Here is a 20,485-nt window from a genome sequence, read left to right as displayed (position 1 = left end):
CATTTCTTTCTACCAATGACACCCAAAACTTGCTGTGAACTCTTGATTATAATGCTTTATCATTTTAATTCTATTTAAGTGATATAACATTATTTGTATGAAATACATTCAAAGCCCAAAAGACCCAACGTTAGACACCATACTTTTTTTTACAAGTCTTTCTTCTCTTGTAGAAAAATCGCTTGTAGTTACAAGTCTATCGCAAATAAAAAATGTTCAGATACTTTTATGAAACAGAAATATTCGCCGCACTTGTAAATTTTACTTGTAGCTACAAGTCTACGATACTTGTAGTTATTAGTCTTTATGAAACAGAAATTTGCTGTTAATTTACAAGCTACAAGTAAATTCACAAATAATTATTAGTCTTGTAGTTTTATGAAATAGGGCCCTGAAATATAGATATCGCAAAAATTCATGTTCCCAAAAATTTAAAACACCAAGATATTGATTGAGCAGACTATGAATAAAACCTTAACATCGTAATTTGAAATTAAAAAATCGAACAACATTCAGAAAAACCCTTTGCTCCAGAAAATATCAACATATTCCAAAAACTAAAACCAAATCAAAATTCGAAGCCTCAACGTCCAGCAAGAAGCAAAAAATCCTAAAACCCATTATCTTGGAAAAACGAAATTGCGAAATATTATAACATTACAAATTTAAAAATTCTTACATCCAAAATTAAAAAAAAAAAATTTAAATTATTTTTTTTTTTTTAAATACAATGTTTGAAAACGGGACATTGAATATTTTTGAAATATTGGTTTAAGGTGTAGATTAATAATTGCCGCAAAAAGGGTAATTTTATTTTGAAATTATTTTTTCTAAAAAAAATATTTATAAAAATAATAATTAAAAAAAAAAACCGCCCTAACGAATTTTTAAAATATTTTTTTTTTAAATACATTTTAATAAAAGAAATTAAATTGTAAACTTATGTTAGGCTTGGGAATTTTGCATTTTTGAAAAATTGTTTTTTCCCGTAATTTCCGTGTTATGAGGCATTTTTTGTGGTTGACAAAAATTGAAAAGTCCGTTCTACGAAAAAAAAATATTAAAGCAACGTAAGACCCCTAAGTAAAATATATATTTTTTTTATTTTGTCCATCCGATTCAACGTGCACACAGGTTGAATTACGCAATTTCAGCCGCGCACAACTGGAGGTGTTGCATGTTGGTTGGTGCGCCACGCCAGGCAAAGCAAATTATGACACCAATTCAAATCGAATGTTCGATCTTTCTAGCAGTTGGGGGCTTGCGTGCTGTCTGCTTGTATGTAGCAGTAGCAAAATTAGAAGCCCGCGAAGCCATACCATCAGGGGATGCAAATCGAAAGGAATGCAAAAAAGAATTCAATTACTTGAATTTTGGTTTGTTAGAAAATTTGTCTCCGAAATAATATTTCAACCTAAGTAGCCTTTTTGCTTATGAGACTTTTTAATCCATATGTACCTACCAATAAGTCGTAATATAAAAATTATGTGATTGTAAAAGCCTGTTGATCGGGTTCTAAATATAATTAATTACTGATTGATCGATATTTAAATTTGCTATAAATTTTTAAAATATATTTTTATTGCTTATTGGCTTTCATATTTTATATTTAAAGTAAGACACCTTTCGGCAAAAATTCTCAAAAAATTAGATTTAGTTAAAAATGTGACATTATCCATTTGACATAATTTATGTTATGATGTTGGAGTGTGTTCATTATAAATAAAGTGAGTTAATAAGGTTGTCATTTTTTTTTGTTTATGACAGTTGGGTGACAACTGACAAGCTTAAAAAAAAATAACTAACGAAATAATTTAGTTAGCTGTCAATTTAACCAATTTAACATATATTGAAAACAAGATAAGTAGATTAATATTGGATGCGATAAATCAGAAAATTGAGTTGACTATCTTGTAAGGAATGTTAAAACTAAGTAGCATTAAAAATAAATACTAACAAGCCTCCAATTACGCACGCTAAGTTATTTAAGGTCTTTTTAAACTAGTGAGTGCCACTTATGATTGCGTCTTTATCCACCTCGTTGTCAATCGAAGTTGAATTTGAACATTGTTGCGAATAATTTGGTTGATGAGACTTTGTTCAAATATAAACAACACTTTGAAATGTCTAAGAATCTGACCCACGAACCTCTTTAAAAAAATTCTCTTCCTGAACCATAATGTGCACTAACTTACTGGAGTTAATATATTTACTAATATTAAACAATATAAGTAATATTTTTGACACTAATTTTTCATTTCCTAGAATTGATATAGTGAATTTAAGAGGTAAAAAAAATATTGGTTCTCCATGGTGTAGGTATACGTAATTTTTTATTTTATTCTGTGCCTACGTCTCAAATTGATTATTCTTAACCTAAACCATTGACCTTGAAATAAATTATAACTTCAAACCAAAATTCTGTTTATTTATAAACGGAAATGAAACATTCAAGAATTATTTCCTATGAAATCAATAAAATAAAAAAAAAACACTGTAAATATTCAAACTTAAATCAAAAGCTATTAATTTTATGGAAATATGTTGCAAACACGAATTGAATTATGTATGTTTGCGTGTTGTATACGACTTGAATACTGCAACTTCATATATATATTCAAAAAGAGATACAAACTATATAAAGACGTGTAGTATAACGTACTTCTCTAAACGAGCCTCCGACATTTTCAATTCAATTTGGATCTCGTCCAGGATTATATCTTATCTGCCAACATATTTCCTCTCGGACAGACAGCTAGCGTATATAAATCTCCATTCCATATCCGTGCGCACCATGAACAAACACAGAGAGAACCAAAATATGGATATCATCTGGAGGTATAGGGTATACCTATAATACCTATACCGTATACCTAATCTATCTGCAGTTGTTGTTGTTGTTATTGCACTGATTTTCGGCTCACCGGTAGATGGGTGAATATCGACCTTACTGTGTTGAATGTACCTATATGAATGTGGTGGTGGTGTTTATATGGAATTTCTTTAAATTCACAACTTTTGAATTCGATTAAAGATAAAAATTGGCAGTTTTAATTAAAACGAGGATTTAAACCTCAAGCACCTTGAATGGAAAAGGAAAGAGGGGGGTGATGGTGGGAGAGGTATATGCAGCTGTTGAGATACAAATTATATAGGTAGTCGTTTATGAAACTGAATCGTGATTGTTATAAATTGAGAAATTCCTTTTGTGATTCTCATTGCCAAATTATTGAATTGGGGCAATATAATCGATTGATAAGCCTGTTTGCGAATTTGGAAAACAATTTCATAATAAAGGGTGTCTCGTGTCTTTATAATTTGGACTGTAAATTACACGGTGTAACACTCAAAAAATACGCGGGCGGAGACCTATCAGGTTTTGTAGAGCTAGTCGCACTGAATACGAAACGGTATTTAAAAATCCCCTAACACCCCCAAAATCTGGAGTTACGGGCAAAAAACGGTTTTTTGGACCTTCGCCCATTGAAAAAAATCTAGCTTCGACAATTTTTTACCCATTTTCGATTTTTTTACAGTTTCTGATAGAAGATAAATATACCTTTTTAACAATGTATAAAACATGTAACTCGGTTAAACCACTTAGAATTTATAAGATGTCGAAGTTCAAAATTTCAATTTTTTTTTGTCATTTGCCCAACTTCGGCATCAATTTAAAGTATATGTTTTCAAAACAACATGCTATTTAAAAAATATATTCTAAAACTATATATATTTCCCAATTGATCGAGGTATTTTTTATGAAAATCACTTCAACATTGGCTTAGAAAAAAAAATTTTTCGATTTCAACCCAGATACAGAAATTGGAACTTTTAGGTATAGAACAAAAATGTTGTTTCGGCACGTAGTAGGATAAGTTGGGCGCCAGGATTTGATAAAAGGTTTTTGTAGAGGAGCTCAATACAAACATTTTTTTCTTTGGAAGGGGGGTCTATCTCCCCCCGTTTAGGTGGGAGGGGCATTTTTCTAAAAAAAAATTATCAAAATAAAAAAAAATTATTAAAAAACAACGGCAACACTTACAGTAATAAATGATACCATTTCCAAAAGGCAAAATTGTGCATTTGATTCTAATTTTTAAATCAATATAATATTACCAATAGTTTTTGAAATAATCGATTTCAAAGTTTAAAATAGGGGAAAAAATTTTTTTTAAAACTCATTTTATACTATTTTTGTCCAGACTGTGAATTTTAGTAAATAAATTACTCACACAGAAAACTGCCTCAATTGATTCCTTATCGAACCGTGAAAACTATATGTTTCTATGTCTTCTAGTTTTTGAGAAAATTGAAAAATAAAAAAAAATAAAAACAAAAAATATTTTGAAAAAAGAAAAATCTGATAAAATAATTTTTCAATTTTCCCAAAAACTAGAAGACATAGAAACATATAGTTTTCACGGTTCGATAAGGAATCAATTGAGGCAGTTTTCTGTCTAAGTAATTTATTTACTAAAATTCGCAGTCTGGACAAAAATAGTATAAAATGAGTTTTAAAAAAATTTTTTTCCCCTATTTTAAACTTTGAAATCGATTATTTCAAAAACTATTGGTAATATTATATTGATTTAAAAATTAGAATCAAATGCACAATTTTGCCTTTTGGAAATGGTATCATTTATTACTGTAAGTGTTGCCGTTGTTTTTTAATAATTTTTTTTTATTTTGATAATTTTTTTTTAGAAAAATGCCCCTCCCACCTAAACGGGGGGAGATAGACCCCCCTCCCAAAGAAAAAAATGTTTGTATTGAGCTCCTCTACAAAAACCTTTTATCAAATCCTGGCGCCCAACTTATCCTACTACGTGCCGAAACAACATTTTTGTTCTATACCTAAAAGTTCCAATTTCTGTATCTGGGTTGAAATCGAAAAATTTTTTTTTCTAAGCCAATGTTGAAGTGATTTTCATAAAAAATACCTCGATCAATTGGGAAATAGATATAGTTTTAGAATATATTTTTTAAATAGCATGTTGTTTTGAAAACATATACTTTAAATTGATGCCGAAGTTGGGCAAATGACAAAAAAAATTGAATTTTTGAACTTTGACATCTTATAAATTCTAAGTGGTTTAACCGAGTTACATGTTTTATACATTGTTAAAAAGGTATATTTATCTTCTATCAGAAACTGTAAAAAAATCGAAAATGGGTAAAAAATTGTCGAAGCTAGAATTTTTTCAATGGGCGAAGGTCCAAAAAACCGTTTTTTGCCCGTAACTCCAGATTTTGGGGGTGTTAGGGGATTTTCAAATACCGTTTCGTATTCAGTGCGACTAGCTCTACAAAACCTGATAGATCTCCGCCCGCGTATATTTTAAAACCTCATTTTTGTAACACCGTGTTATTAACAAATGCAAAACAAAAAATTTAACTACAGAAACTGCTGTATTTTAAACTTTGACTGAAGTCTACACTGCAAGAAAAAAAAAAAAAACAATATCATTTTAATTTTTTTTTTAATATCAAATTTAATATCTTATCAATTCAGCAAAAAATGCTGGAAAAATGTGTCAAAACAATATTTTTATTATAAGGATGATGTTTAAATGTTTAATGTTTTGTTTCATTTTAAAAAATGAGAAAGAAAATGATGATAAATCTGAAACGTAAAATCTAGTCAATATTGATATTTAAAATGCCAAAGTGAAATTTTCATTATCAACCAAAAATTTAAAAATGTCATAATGATAATATGATAATCATATCAAAATTGATATTTTAATTGTTAAACGACTTTTGTCACTCAAAAATGTTAATTTGATAGCTGTTATTATCAATTTTTTTTCGGTTTAGGTACTTGCTATCCCTTTTCAATTAATTCATTTCTAGAACCATTGATATTTTCAATAGAAATAATACTTTTTAGAGAAGAATAGAATAGATAATAATTTAGAAGAAACAAAAATAAATAAAAACAAAATTAAGTTCGCTGCTCAGCTCTTTTGTTTAAACAAGTTAAATTATCCCAACAAACTTTTTTATCATTAAGAAGCCTAAAAGTCTTAAGTGAGTTGCTTGTTTAATAGCACAAATCTAGCAGTCATAAGACCCTCAGAGTTGTGGATGAACGGTGTTTTTTTTTTTTGAATGAAGGAAAGAATCATTTTTATCCGACTAAAATTCCCGCTAAAAATTTTTATACTTTTGCCTTGCTTGAAAAAAACCCTTTCATTCATAGATGCTCTACTCCTATCCTTATGTAAAATTATTACTAGATTTCAATCTTTTACCATTTTTAAAACTGATTTTTGGCAATAATTATCCATAATTCATTTAACCAAAACAAAAAAAACACCCTTTTACCCAAAGAAAGATTCATTTTTTTTTTTTGCTTTTTTTGACAATTTAAACGTCATTACTAAAGTTCTTTGTATTCCTGTAAATTATTGGCTTTTTAGGACTTATTACAGAATTTACTACCTCTTTGAAAAAAAAAACACCCTTTCATACAAAAATATTTTTAGAAGTCTCTTTATTCTTGGTTTCTATCACAAATCCTAAGTAACAATTTTACTTGCATAAGGTCCATTTTGTTCGATTCGAAAAGCTATAGTTTGTATACGTTTAGTTTAAGGCTTACTTACGCAAGTCATCCATTTTGGAAAGAAAGCAGGTCTCTTTAAGGCTATCTAGAAGTGTTAAGAAGAAGCCTTGTAAATATCAGTTAAAGAAGACCTTTATAAGACCTGTTTGAACCGTTCTAAAGAAGCCTTGTATTTTCAAGTGACAGAAGGCCTGTATAAGACCTGTTCCAAGAGGTTCTTGTAAGTATGCAATGTTTTCACCTGTAAGTATGCAAAGTTTTTATCCTGCGGATATGCAATGTTTGTAACGCATTAGAAAAAAACATTGCATTTCAATGTGAGGTTTCAATTAGCTCCCAATTTTCCACTCATCTTTAATATTCGAGCATGGTCTACTGGTAAGGTGCTGACTTGGTATGCAGAGGTACGTGGGATCGATTTTTGGCAGGGCCATGTGATGAAAATATCAAAATGTGTTCTTTTTCAATTAAAATAATATTCTCATCATTTCAGAACAACAGAAATAGCAGTGGAATTTCCAAAAAAGGAAAAGAAACAAAATAGGAAAAAATTAAAATAAATAAAATAATATGTAGAAAATGCAAAACAGAAAAAATCAAAAGAAAATAAAAAAAATTAAATAAAATTCAATAAATTCTTTTTTTATATGCATAAATTCAATATTTTCTACAACACCTTCAACAACTTCTATAAGGCCTTATTATAACATCCTACGCAAGTAATCCGGTTTGTGCATTAGATAAACCCTCTGCAGAAAGACCTCTGTAAGGCCATTTTAAGCTGTTTGTCACAAGCTATTAGCTTGTGGATTACCTGTGAAGGAAAGTCCTATGCAATTTCGGTAAAATGCGCCGAAATGATTTGCATAAGACCTGTTCTTCTTGTTATGAAAGCCAAAAAATAGCTTGCATTGACCCTTATGAAAGCTAAATTGTTACTTGGGAATGTATCGTTCACCAAATTTTATAAGAGTACAATGAGTAAAATAGCATTAAAGTGGAAAAAGATTTGTTTCAAATATGAACTACTTTGATTAATACTGCTTTAAAGTAGGAAAAATCTAAATGATGCCAAAATAGTAAATCAATCTGGTTATTTTTTTACTTTTAACCAAATTCTGCTACACTACCAATCATAAAAATGTATCAATTAATTTTCACATTAAAAACAATTCAAATAAAAAATGATTTCATAACCAAATATTTTTGAATATCTTTGTAAGTCATTCATTTGTGATCCAGATATTAAATAATTAATCCTAGACTAGACGAGAAATAATAACCTTACAACAAAGAATAGAAAAGTCTACAAGTTATTTCATTTCCATTATTTCACCTCTCGTCCATAACTCCTAAAAGTTAAATATTATATTATTTAATACTTCAATTTTTCACAACAACAACAAAAAAAAACCTGCCTTAACTTTTCGATTTATCTTTTATGCTTGCATCCACTTATCTCTCTGCCATAAACAAAAGTAAAATTAGTACATGTTTTTTGTCACGTAAGCTGTTTATTTAAACTTCGATAAAAATCTCATATATATGCGCGCTCGCGGTTCATACTAGCTATAATATATTTTTCCTATAAAACGCGAATGCCCTATAAAGCAAGCCAAGGAAATAATGTTCCAAAGTGTAACCAATTTGCATACTGTCATTCTTGCCCACCCACATTTGGACTTGACTTTATCAAAATCACGACACTGAGCTGACTGGCTTTTTCGCTACCGAATCTCGCACGCTATATACATTTCCCACAATAAAACAGCTAAAACGCAATATACTTGTCAATTTGACCATTCATTAGGTCCAAAATATACCCAGGCAACTTGGCTTGAAGAAAAATAATAATAAAAAAAGAAAAAAAAAAGAAACAACTGCAGATCACTGATTCCATTGACTTGGCCATTAATGCTCATATCGAAGAAGGCAAAAGCGCAAAGGAACTGTCTGTCATATAGCCTCCAAAGAGCCCCAGAGCCTTTACGACCAACGAAATAGCGAGAGCGACTATATGGCCAGAGGTGCTTGAATTTAACATACACTCTCGATATGTGTGTTTTGTGTGCGAGATAATCCCGTTGAACCTCATTTTTTATAAGACTAAGCTGAATATGGGTACGGAAATCAGAGGTGTCTTGTTGCTGCCGTGCTACGGTTGCGCAGAGTTGCGGCCTCCTTACTATACTTTACGGACGCGCAACTTGAACCAACGAGAGGCCCCCCCACGAAAAGGACCAGTTTGACCACGAGTGATAAATTACTCTCGCCTTTGCGAGCGCACTCAAACAAGCCCTAATGATTTGCTGACGGTGCGCGCATGCGCATGCGCACACCGCGAACGGCCCCAACATTGCCGTGTGCGATACGGCCGTCGTCATTCGGTGCAATCTGTTTTTCGGTTCTTTTCATTTGTCCATCAAGTTGGTAGCCAAGTTAGTCTATCTCGCTTGGCGAGACTGTTGGGGCTAACTGTCGGCATAAAATTAGCTCCATTATTTCACATAATCATTTGGCTACTTTATGTTGTGGAAAGTTGCTGCTATAGAGAGAGAGAGAGCTATATAGATATACAGAGGAGTAGGTAAGGTATTGGAGTATATAAACATTTTACTGAAAGGAGGTACATTAACTTAACAAGCTTCATTGGGTCATAATTTGAATTTGCATTCGAATTTTGTTATTTCAAGTGAGTTTAAAATTTAACTTAACTGTCAATTATAAGAGTTAATCTTAGCAACTAAATGAGCATCCGGTGACTAGCTGTCGTGAAAAACATTCCTTCTTAACTAAAAAGTTGCTTAACAGGGTGTCCCATAGATTCCTCAAATTTAATATATGAAAAATCGAAAACTTTGCAAGATCATAACTTACACAATGCTTTTCTGTACTCTTTCACTCTCGGTGCAAATTTCCTTATCATATTTTGTTACTATTTGACTTGAGCTAAATACACTTTTTATTTTAAAATATAACATAATTCTTTAATTTTTAAAATCTTAAAAACCGAAATCCGGAAACAACAAAATCCTAAAAATATCCAGAACACCTGAAATTCAGAAAATCCAAAATCCAAAAAAACACACAAAATTCCAAAACTCCAGATTCCGGAAACCCTGAAATCTCGAATAGGATCCCTAGATCCTAAAAATTATAGACATTATTTTCTCAAATTTCGGATTTCAGGGATTCTGGAGTTTGGTGATTACGGGCTTTCAGAGTTTCGGATTTTCTAGATTTGGGGTTTTCTGGATTCTGTATTTTGGGAATCACTGGCTTTCAAAATTTTGGAGATACAGATTTTCGGGTTTCCTAAATTTTAGATTTTCAGGAGTTTGGGTTTTCTGATTACTGGATTTCTCAAGTAGCACAAAAGTCTAAGATACACCAAAATATTTGGTGTATTTTTTGCACTTTCGTGATATGCATTTTGAATATAAAAAATACACCATTTTCTCGTATAAAATAAACTCCGGTGGTTAAAAAAATATACCGATTTTGGTGTATAAATGGCACTAGTGGTATATTAAATGATCTGTTTTTGGTGAAAATTATCCCTTTGAAATTGAAAAATACACAATAAATCTATGGATAAAATACACCATTTAAATTATTCTGATTTAAAATTTGAACCAAAGTTTATTTTTTATCTCAAACAGTTTGATGAATTCTAATTCACACCATTTCTTATGAAATAAATGAAAATGAATTTTTATTCACTTTCATAATATTGCCATAAGAAACCAATGGTTAAATATGATTTTGTTTGCCAAATTTTAAAACGAAACACATTCTATCTACTAATTTTAGATGCTACCCCCTCTAAAAATCGAGCGCCTCAAAAATGTCAGTGAATTAATGATTTTTTTTTTCGATTTTAAGAATCCATTTTTCAAAAATTATAATTTTTGTGTTGTTTTACATTTTTTTAAGAAAAGTTATTTTATAATGAATCGAAAAAACTAAGAATGCGGGACTATTAGGTCGATAAATATACTATTTTAATAAAATAATTAATCGCTGTCTTCTATTTTTAAATGGCGTCCATTGAAAAATATGGCGTCTCCCACATATGCATTTTGGTGAATTTTATGTCCACAGGGTGTGCTTCCTACACCAAACAGAGTGTACAAAATAAACCGTTTTGGTTGATTTCAGAATCAAATAATTTTATGCACCATTAATGGTATAGGTATTATAAAAACAACTGAATATCGGTGTATTTTTTGCACGGAATCTTAAAAAAATGTTGAAATTTTGTACAGAAAAGACAGTGGTATAATTTTTATACCACTAATTTTAAGAAATACACCATATTTTTTCAATTTTCTCAATTTTACACCAAAATTAATGAATTTACACCAATTTATACACAAGTGTGCTACTTGAGTTCGAGATACTGGGTTTCCGGAATTCTGGATTTCCGGCATTTTTCCGAAACTTCGAAAAAATATATAAAATGAAAAATTGGATTTTTGAGATTCTAGGTTTTTTAGGTCTGGATTTTTGGGATTCTGGTATTTCTAGATTCTGAATTTTTGAGATTATGAACTATCAGAATTTTGGATTTTCTGGATTTCGTGTTTTATGGATTTAATATTTTCGGGATTTTTGAGCTTTCTGGACTACGGGCTTTCAGATTTTCTAGATTTTAGATTCTTGTGATTTTGGGTTTTCTTTATTCTCAATTCTCGAAACTATGGGCTTTCTAGATTATGGATTTTCGTAATTCTGAGTTTTGTGGAATCTGGATTTTTGGGATTCTGGATTATATGGATTCTGAATTTCTTTCATTTGTGTCTCACATCTACGAAGTAAAATAGGCGAGGTGAGGAAGCCCGAAAATATGATCCCGAAATTCCGAAAAATTATTTAAAATGTAAAATTTTAGCAAATTTTAGATTTTCGGGATTAAGCTTTCAAGATTCTGCGATCTCGGGATTCTAGATTTTCAAGATAATGGGCTATCAGGATTTTGGATTTTCTAGATTTCGGATTTATGGCCTTTATAGGCTTTCAGGATTTTGAATTTTCTGGATTTTGGGTTCTGGGAATTCTGTTTTCTAGATTCCGGATTTTCTAGATTCTAGTATTTCTAGATTCTGAATTTCTCTAATTTGGGTCTTACATCTGTGAAATAAAATAGGCCAGTATAATCCCGAAAAATTAAAGGTAGGTATAATATGAAAAATTTTCGCAAATTTTTGAATTTCTGGATTTTGGATTTTCTAGATTTCGGATTTATGGATTTTAAATTTTGATTTTCCTGGATTCTGAATTTTCGAGATTCTGGGATTTATGGATTTTCAATTTTTGGGATAGTGGGCTTTCATGTTTTTGGATTTTCTGGACTTCGATCTTTCTGGATTATAGATTTTTGCCTTTATAGGCTTTCAGGATTTTGAATTTTCTGGATTTTGGGTTCTGGGAATTCTGTTTTCTAGATTCCGGATTTTCTAGATGCTAGTATTTCTAGATTCTGAATTTCTCTAATTTGGGTCTTACATCTGTGAAATAAAATAGGCCAGTATAATCCCGAAAAATTTTCGCAAATTTTTGATTTTCTAGATTCTGGATTTTCGGAATTTTGAATTTTGAGATTATGGTCTTTTTTGGATTTTGGATCTTCTGGATTTCGAGTTTTCTAGATTTTAGATTTTAAGTTTCCTGGATTCTGAATTTTTTTTTAATTCCCCAAAAAGAGCATAAGCGAAATGCCCCATGTAGGGTATTGGAAATACCCATGTTGAAGCCTTCTTAATTCTTTCTCTTGGTTTTTCAGCAAAAAGGCTGACTTCGAAAGCAGTTTCGTTTGTTTTCGAAGTTATTATACTTTGTCATCATACCTAAATCTATCTATCTATCTGTCATAGTTGAAAATCTCACATTTTATTGTATATAAAACCAATACTTGCCCTAGCCAACAGAAAAACCACTCGTAAATTCCAAATCACCTTTTCAATCGCCTTTTCGCCTACAATCGGTTATACTACGTGTGGATGTACTTATAGATGCCGCCACCTATAAAAAATAAGAAAAAAAAAGTCCATCGTAGGAGTAAAATGAAGGACGACTTGCACGAGTTTGCGAGATAGAGATACCACAGCGACCATCTGTCAGATAAAAATTCTCGCACTCTAGAGTGCCTCTGGACATGCGAACACCGAGATTAAGCTGAGAAATCGGGTTTGTCACAAAACACAGGAGCTATATACGAAGTAGTTGTTAGTTCTTCTATTTGAGTGATCGTTCGTAAACGTTTCACGTCCACGTCTTTGTCCTTGTCTTCTACGTCTTCAACAAATGAATGGGAGTCACTTTTATTTGTGTGTGTGTTTGTAGAACTATTCGAAATGGCAGGATACTAAGGTGACAAGATTTTCGACGTGGATTAGCTTAGAATAGTGCAAACAGATTTCAAGAAAAGAAAAACGAACAAAATTAAAAAAAACCATCACTTCTTCTTTTTCTTTGGCATGGTAATTTGTTCCAGTCATTTGCACAAAGGAATAAACGTGTATGGACAAAAGATTGTCCCACTGTGGTCACTTGGAATCTTCATCCAGTTCAATCGACTTAATCTGAATAGAAGTTGTCTGTCTCGTTCGAGTTCGTTTAAAAGTGTTTTGGTCTTTTGTTGTTACAAATACCTTGACTTCATGCATATGTCCCCGTACATTCAAATTGACTCTGTGTGTCTCTTTTGTGTGCCATTGAATCGATAAAAATCCAATCCAATTGCTGTGATCAATCTTCAAGTGATCAATCCAATTTGCAGACGTAATCTTTATCGTCAGTTGTTGCGCACTGCGCGCATATAGTGTTTACAGCCAAACACGAACTCAAAGTCTTGCTTTTTTTTGTTTAGGTAAAAGAAAAATTATGTTCGATTTGTTTTGTTGTCATGTCTTTTCGGTTTTTTCTTGGCAGCAAGCATTTATATATTATTAGTAGCTTGATGTCGAAGTTGATAAAAAAAACTGATAAAATCGATAAATTGCTTTGAAAGCTTATGGTGACAAAAAGTGTAGGTTTATAAAATCAGAAGTTGTCACTTTGGTTGAATTGTTGTTGAATTAAAAATTATTATACCTAGGAACTACACATGAAATTAATTTTCTTTTGTTAAAAATAGGCTTTGTTAAAAAAATCAAAATAGTTAATAAAGAAAACTTTTCAATGTATGTATATTGTTCAATTCAACAAAAATTTGACAATTGACACAAGAATAACCAGTGATCTGATTCATTATTAAGATCACAAATGAATATCGAAAAAGGTTGTATTGTTGTTGGTGCACTTAAATGTAAATGTAGAAATAAAACTGAATCGTGCTTCTTTTATGAATTGGGAAAATTGAGAAAATTTCTTTTTCTAATTCTCATAGGTACTCATTTTTACATTATTGAGATGAAGTAATACAGTCGAAACATTTTTTGGTTTGGAAAACAATGTTTTTTTTTTTTTTTCTTTAATAAAAATTTGTAATGTTTTTAAAAAGAACCAATAAAATTTATTCATTACACTAGTTCTAAAAATTCAAAGACAAAATCTGTATTTTCATTTCGGTAGTGTCTTAAAAAGCCATTTTTCATATGGATTGTATTGAATTGTGAATGTCGGAGAAGCACTACGAGGAACAACTAAAAGCAAAAAAAAAGTACTGTTTATAATTTTGTGATGTATCCCTGGATTTTTGTCTAATTTGATTGAACAACACCTTTTTGTAACTATTGTGTTCAAAACTAGGTTAGGTTATGGTTAGGTTATATGGGCTGACAGTTGATATTGTTACCATCACACTTAGATCAATGTAGATCCCTTTTGTGATACCCTGAAGTATCTATTGTAACCTCATGAAAAAAGTATAAACCTATGAATGCTATGGTTGGTTCCAAACTCGCTTTTGAAGCTATTACTAACTAAACAAATAGAAAACATAAACATTTATTCAAAGAAGATGCTTTATTTTAAACTGTTACTGAAATTTATTTGCAATGCCTTTGCAATTAAATTAGTGTGAGAATCATTGATTTTTTAAGTGAAAATATTTTTTTTTTAAATGTACAATAATTATTTTTAAGTTCCTACGGAGTAAAAAAAAAAATAACAAATTAAAGTTCGCTGCTCAGCTCTTTTGTTTAAACGAGCCAAATTATAACAACAAATATATTTGCTTCTATAATCAATTATTGTTGCTACTAGTGATGGGAACTATCGAATAAAAACTATCAAACTATCGATAGTTGTAAAATATTCATTCATTCGATAGTTTTAAATCATTCATTCATTTAGTTACTTTTTTCATTCGAATAGTTTTTTTATACGATGGTTTTTTCATTCCAATAGTTTTTTTATACGATAGTTTTTTCATTGAAATAATTTTCTTAAACGATAGTTTTTTCATTTGAATAGTCTTTTTATACGATAGTTTTTATTCGATAGTTTGTTCGATAGTTTTTATTCGATAGTTTTATTCGATAGTTTTATTCTATAGTTTTTATTCGAATGAATAAATGAATGAATGAATGAACTATTCGATAGTTCAAATCATTCAGTTACTAACTATCGATAGTTCAAATCATTCGATAGTTCCCATCATTAGTTGCTACTGCAGCTGTAGGGGAGAGTGGAGCACTTTTGAACACGGGGCACATTTGAACACTGCATATAAAATTTTAGTTTATCAATCTTTTTTAGAAGTTATTCGATATTTGAACCCTTCAACACCATATCCATAAACGTCAATGACTTTCCTTGATTATCTCAGCTGGCTTTCAGATTTATAGGTGGAAGGTGATTTTTATAGTGGTTTTGCATTATTTCAGTTTCTTAGTTGTAAGAGTTTTAAAAAAATTTGGTGCGTGATTTCAAAACGCAATACAATTTTTGTTAATGTTAATTAAATTTTAAACTAAATTGTAATGTTCTTATAAAATGAATAATGAAACTATCAATTGTGGGAAAAATTAAGGAAAAAATGGAAATTATGTAGATACAACATTATTGAAGATAAAAAAAAGAAATGACTGAATTCTTCAAGTTCTACGCGTACTAGTTTGATCTCAATGAGAACTCGATTATATACCGCTTAAGCGGTATAGAAATTAAAGTCAAGCTGCATACACAAATTAACGCTCCTGGTACATGAAGACAATCTACTTTGTTAACATTTGCATTTAATGTCTAGAAATATAGGTTGATCACAAAATAAATCTATTTTACTCTGAGAAGCATAGATGGTATGAATTCCATTTTTCTAAGTTATGTTTTAAATGAATTTTTCTTGTTTTTTTGTTTTTCTTTTCAACTAATAAATGTGATAACTAAAGTTTAAATTTTAAGGTTATTTTTTTTTTATTATTTTTTGGTTCCTTGAATATGATATAATAATCAATTTTGAAGTTTGTGTATGTTTTTATTAAAAAACTAATAAAAAGTTGAGTGTTATTTATTCATTAAAACAAAACTAATACTGCTATTCAAAAGTGCTCCTTCCATGTTCAAATCTGCCCCATACATGGGGCACTTTTGAACATAAGAGCCAATATTGGTTAAACATCAAAATTGAATATAAATATTTCGTCTAACTAACCAAATGTTATTTGAAATCGAAGTTCAATGTTACTATTCAATGTAAGTAAACTTTACAGATCAAGAAAACGAAAACATTCCGTTCAAGCAGCTGCGAGCAAAAAGTGTTCAAATGTGCCCCACTCTCCCCTAAGTTAAGTAAAAAAGTAAGTAAGGTGTAGTGCTTGTATAAAAGTACAAAGCTTGCAGATCTCACTTTTGTATGCACTGGACTCTCAAAGATATATTTTGAAAAAATTGTTACTCTCATGAAACTTGGCAAAAAGCTTTTTTTTTTTTTTGATAAGCGAGTTAATGATTTGTTAAGTTCTTTAGAAGTTCTATTTTCTATGTGAATGCAATTCCCGCTGAATATCTCTACATTCTTGTTCGAAAAAAAACACCCTTAAATTAAAAAATAAACAAACAGAAAACACCATTCCACCTTAAAGCCCCTTTCACAAGAGAGCGACTAACGAATGAACGAACAAATGAAATTTAATGTATTTCTAAAGTAATTTTTTTTAAACAAAAACTCAATTAACCAATAGAGAGCTAACAAATGTTTAATTTTTTCAAAAAAAAAAAAAAAATTGCATTTATTTAACAAATTTTATATGTATGTAATCGGTTTTTTCATATTTAACATTTAAATTACAAAAAAACTCCTTTTTAATAGTTTTGACCTCCAAACCAAGCATGTAATTTTATTTCTTGTACAAAAAGGAATTTTTAGAAAAAAAAAAAAAATATTTTAAATCGTTTAAATTAAATCATTTTGTCAATGCATCTACGGAAAAAAAAATTGGTATGCCTTTTAAAAGATAATATAAATCGACACATACATAAAAACAAAGTTTAAAAAAAATTCATCTACTCGTTTTCAAAAAACTGATTTTTCGAAAAAAAAAAATTAACTTATATATTGAATTTAATAATTTAAATAAATTCAAACCGTTAACGTTTTAAGCAAAAGAAATGAAAAATGCTTTTCGATTACCAAAAACAATCTATCGAAATCGATAGGTGTATCAACAAAAGCCACACACAGGGAATAACAACCAAGATAGTTACTTTGCCTCCAAAAAAGAAAGTAATTATCTTACCTAGCAACTACTTACAATCATTCCAATTAACTCTTAATTGTTGGTTTAAATTCCTATACAGTACCTATTTTTTTCTATACCAATGATGGTCTTGGCTAATATAGTAAGAATCGACAACCAGCAAATTGGCTCTGTCTTTTTATTCTAAAAAATCGATTTAGTTATATTGTGTGTGTGTGTGTGTATCGATGAGAAGGTATCTACCTCCACCATACTATAGATACCAAATAGCAAAGCGACCTTATAACGATTGAATGGATGGAATTAGATAGTGATGATTTCACGATCTATATGGAACCACTTGCAACATCAGCAACTGATTGCACGGTTTTTTTTTTTTTTCTTGTGAAATATATACGCTCGCTCTGCAACAACGGCAACCTAACCACCAAATCAAATGGGAAAGTAGGTATATCTATCCGCGCAAGTCCAGGTGTACCGTAATGGGTTCTTATAAATAATTTTCCAAAGAAAACCAATCCACTCGCCATCGCCACTTCCAAGAGTGCACTTAATCTCGAAATATACTCTCGCAGAGTCCCAACCCCACAATCCACATTGTGTTGTATTGTATAAGTGGCCTGGCCCTATCCCATATCTTCTCTAAGACGAACGAAACGAAATCGTGTGCTACTCCGTCTCTCTGCCGTTGGATGCTGCTTCCAACTTCCAAAAGGTAATATCACAATATCGCTCAATTGATCGGGCGCGTGCTTGAGTTCGTGATCATTTTATGAAGATGGAAACTCATCCGCTTGCGAGTTCGAGGACGCTGCCGGTAACGGGTAACGGATGGGGGCGGCTTAACCCGGTCGATATTTCGATATCCTCGTTTATATTTTACGATGGCTATTAGTTGTAGTCTGCTATATTGTTTCTACTCCGGCGATGCGATACGGCTTGTTGTTGCATGAAGCTTTGCAGAGGAGCTCTCCTAAAATGAACTGGATTATCATGGGCTTCGTTATGGGTGCTTCGATTCCCTATTCAATATAGCTTATAGCTTGGCGTTGGGTATGGTTGGAAGTTGGATATTCCGCATTCCGCAGTTGAATCTTCAATTTTACATTATTATTTCTCAAATTACGTTAAATCGTTGTAAGTTATATGAAAACATAACCGGTGTTGATACTGTTGCAGTTTGGTCGGATTGCACGGGCATCATCCGCACCAGAAAGTCAGACAGACAGACAGACAGACAGATGGTTTTGATGTAGCTTTATGCCTTTTCTGCTGGGTGCTCTGTAAGTTGTGGTGTTTGATTGCATGCCAAAACAATCTTGCCTTAGGGCGAATGAGCGGGGGTTTTCTTAGTCATTTTTTTGTTTTTGTTGGGATATGGCGAGAGTTTTGCTGGTTTTCATTTCCAGTGGTTTACCGCATTAAAAACTTTGGCTTCTGCAGGTGTTATTAAAGCAATCAGTTTGCAATCGTACATTTAATTTATGAGCTTCTTATTTGACATAAATATAATAATTCACTCCATCATCATCATCGGAAAATAAGTAGCATGTTTTACATTGTTTTTGGAATTTTATTGCATGTAGATGCTGCGAGTGAGATGTGAATATTTAACTTGTATAAACTTTGCGGATTTCCAGCCGAATTTTCTTCAAATTTGGTGAAAATGATTTGTATGGTATAACAATTTGGTTTTATTATTTTTAATAATGTACCTACCTCTCAAATTGTTCGTGGTATTATAATTATCTTCAAATCTGGCATTAGTAATATTAAAAAAAAAAATCAAAATTATTGAAACACCAGCACTTCAAAAGTTGGAGAATACAATCATCCGACTGGTATCAAATCAAATCTGAAGGCTTTTTGGTAACAAATGACTTTAATTTTGAAAAATTTATAATTTTCAACTTTGTTGAACTATAACTTTCATAATATTCATCGAAAAACTTGTTTTCCTAAAATATACAATATATATTTATTAGATTACCTTACAATTTTTTTTCTCCTACAAAAAAAAAACCGAGATATTTGATTAAAACAAAAATTCAAAATTTAGGCCAAAATATATTTCACAAGTATTTGAATTTTCAGTGTTTTAAGTTTGTTTGTAAGTACCTACTTGTGTCGAGTTATTTTGTTAAAAGGATTTTTTTTTGCATCTTTGATTCAAATTAGTCAATCGAGTCTCTGCACTCAATGTTATATAAATTTCAGTTTTGTTATCATAAGAGTCAATATCGCAATTCTAGACAAAATTACCAACTAACTGGCTAACTTGTACTTAGAACAAAGTTGGGAAACACGAAATTTGAGAATTCTATAGGCAGTTGCCATTTTGTTGCAAATAAAAAATAGCAATTCCACAAAATATGGGCCTAAAATTTAAATAAAAAACTTGATTTTTCCAAAGCTCAATTAAAACAATTTTTTTTTTTCGAAAACATAGATACTCTATGTTTTCGAAAATTTTAGTATTATCAACCTTTAGACAGATCAGAGCTCTTCAGAAAGCCATAACCACTCGGATACCTGAGAGCCTGAGACAGTAGTGAAGTTTTACTTTCGTCGAAGAGCAAAGTAACAGAACAAATATCCTAGTGTAGCTCAATCCTCGGGCTCAGGAGGAGTCATTTTGACCAGAACACGACCCATGATTCACAGTTAAAAATCCTTAGAGCACTTAAAAAAAAAAAATAATTTAAATAAAAATTAAAGAAAAAAATTTTATGCCATTAAAAAGCAAATATAGACCGATACATAAAAGAAAATCTTAAAAAAAAAACGTAAGCAGGGGCGTACACTCCCTTGGGGCAAGCGGGGCGGTGCCCCGGGGCCCCCGACCGACCCCAGGGCCCCCACTGGAGACAATGCAGAGAAGGAAACTGTTAGCATAAATTGAGTTACGAAGTAACCAGGGAGACAAATTATGTCATTCAGTGTAATGTATAACGCATTGATAGCCACACAATATATGTGTATATTGATTTTAAAAAAAGGTTACCCCAGGGGCCCCAAAAAAAATAAACTGTTTTTTTAAAAGAAAAATTATAATTTTATCTTAGGGCCTCAAAAACTATTACTTGCCACTATTCTTTGCCACCACAAATAATGCATTAGGGGCCCCAAAAAAGCAAAAAAATATTATTTGAGGATCCTCAAAAGTGGTTCAAAACATTCAAATGGAAAATTAAATATAAATTCAGGGGCCCCAACATAAATACATCAGGGCCCAAAATAAAAACATTACGTTATTGGTGGCATTCCGAATATT

General features: G+C 31.0%; 1 protein-coding gene across 1 annotated transcript in view; it reads left to right on the top strand.

The window, feature by feature from the left end:
• The first annotated feature begins 1,213 nt into the window (after nt 1-1,213).
• The window catches only part of LOC129919262 (trypsin beta-like), a 48,194-nt gene continuing 28,922 nt past the window's right edge, over nt 1,214-20,485 (top strand). The window contains exon 1 of the mRNA XM_056000116.1: nt 1,214-1,376. Within this exon, the coding sequence (XP_055856091.1) occupies nt 1,214-1,376 (163 nt within the window). The remainder of the gene's footprint in view (nt 1,377-20,485) is intronic.

This window comes from Episyrphus balteatus, chromosome 4 (assembly GCF_945859705.1).
Source record: "Episyrphus balteatus chromosome 4, idEpiBalt1.1, whole genome shotgun sequence".
Lineage (NCBI taxonomy): Eukaryota > Metazoa > Arthropoda > Insecta > Diptera > Syrphidae > Episyrphus > Episyrphus balteatus.
Note: the sequence above shows the minus strand (reverse complement) of the source record. Positions and strands in the feature narration are given on the sequence as shown.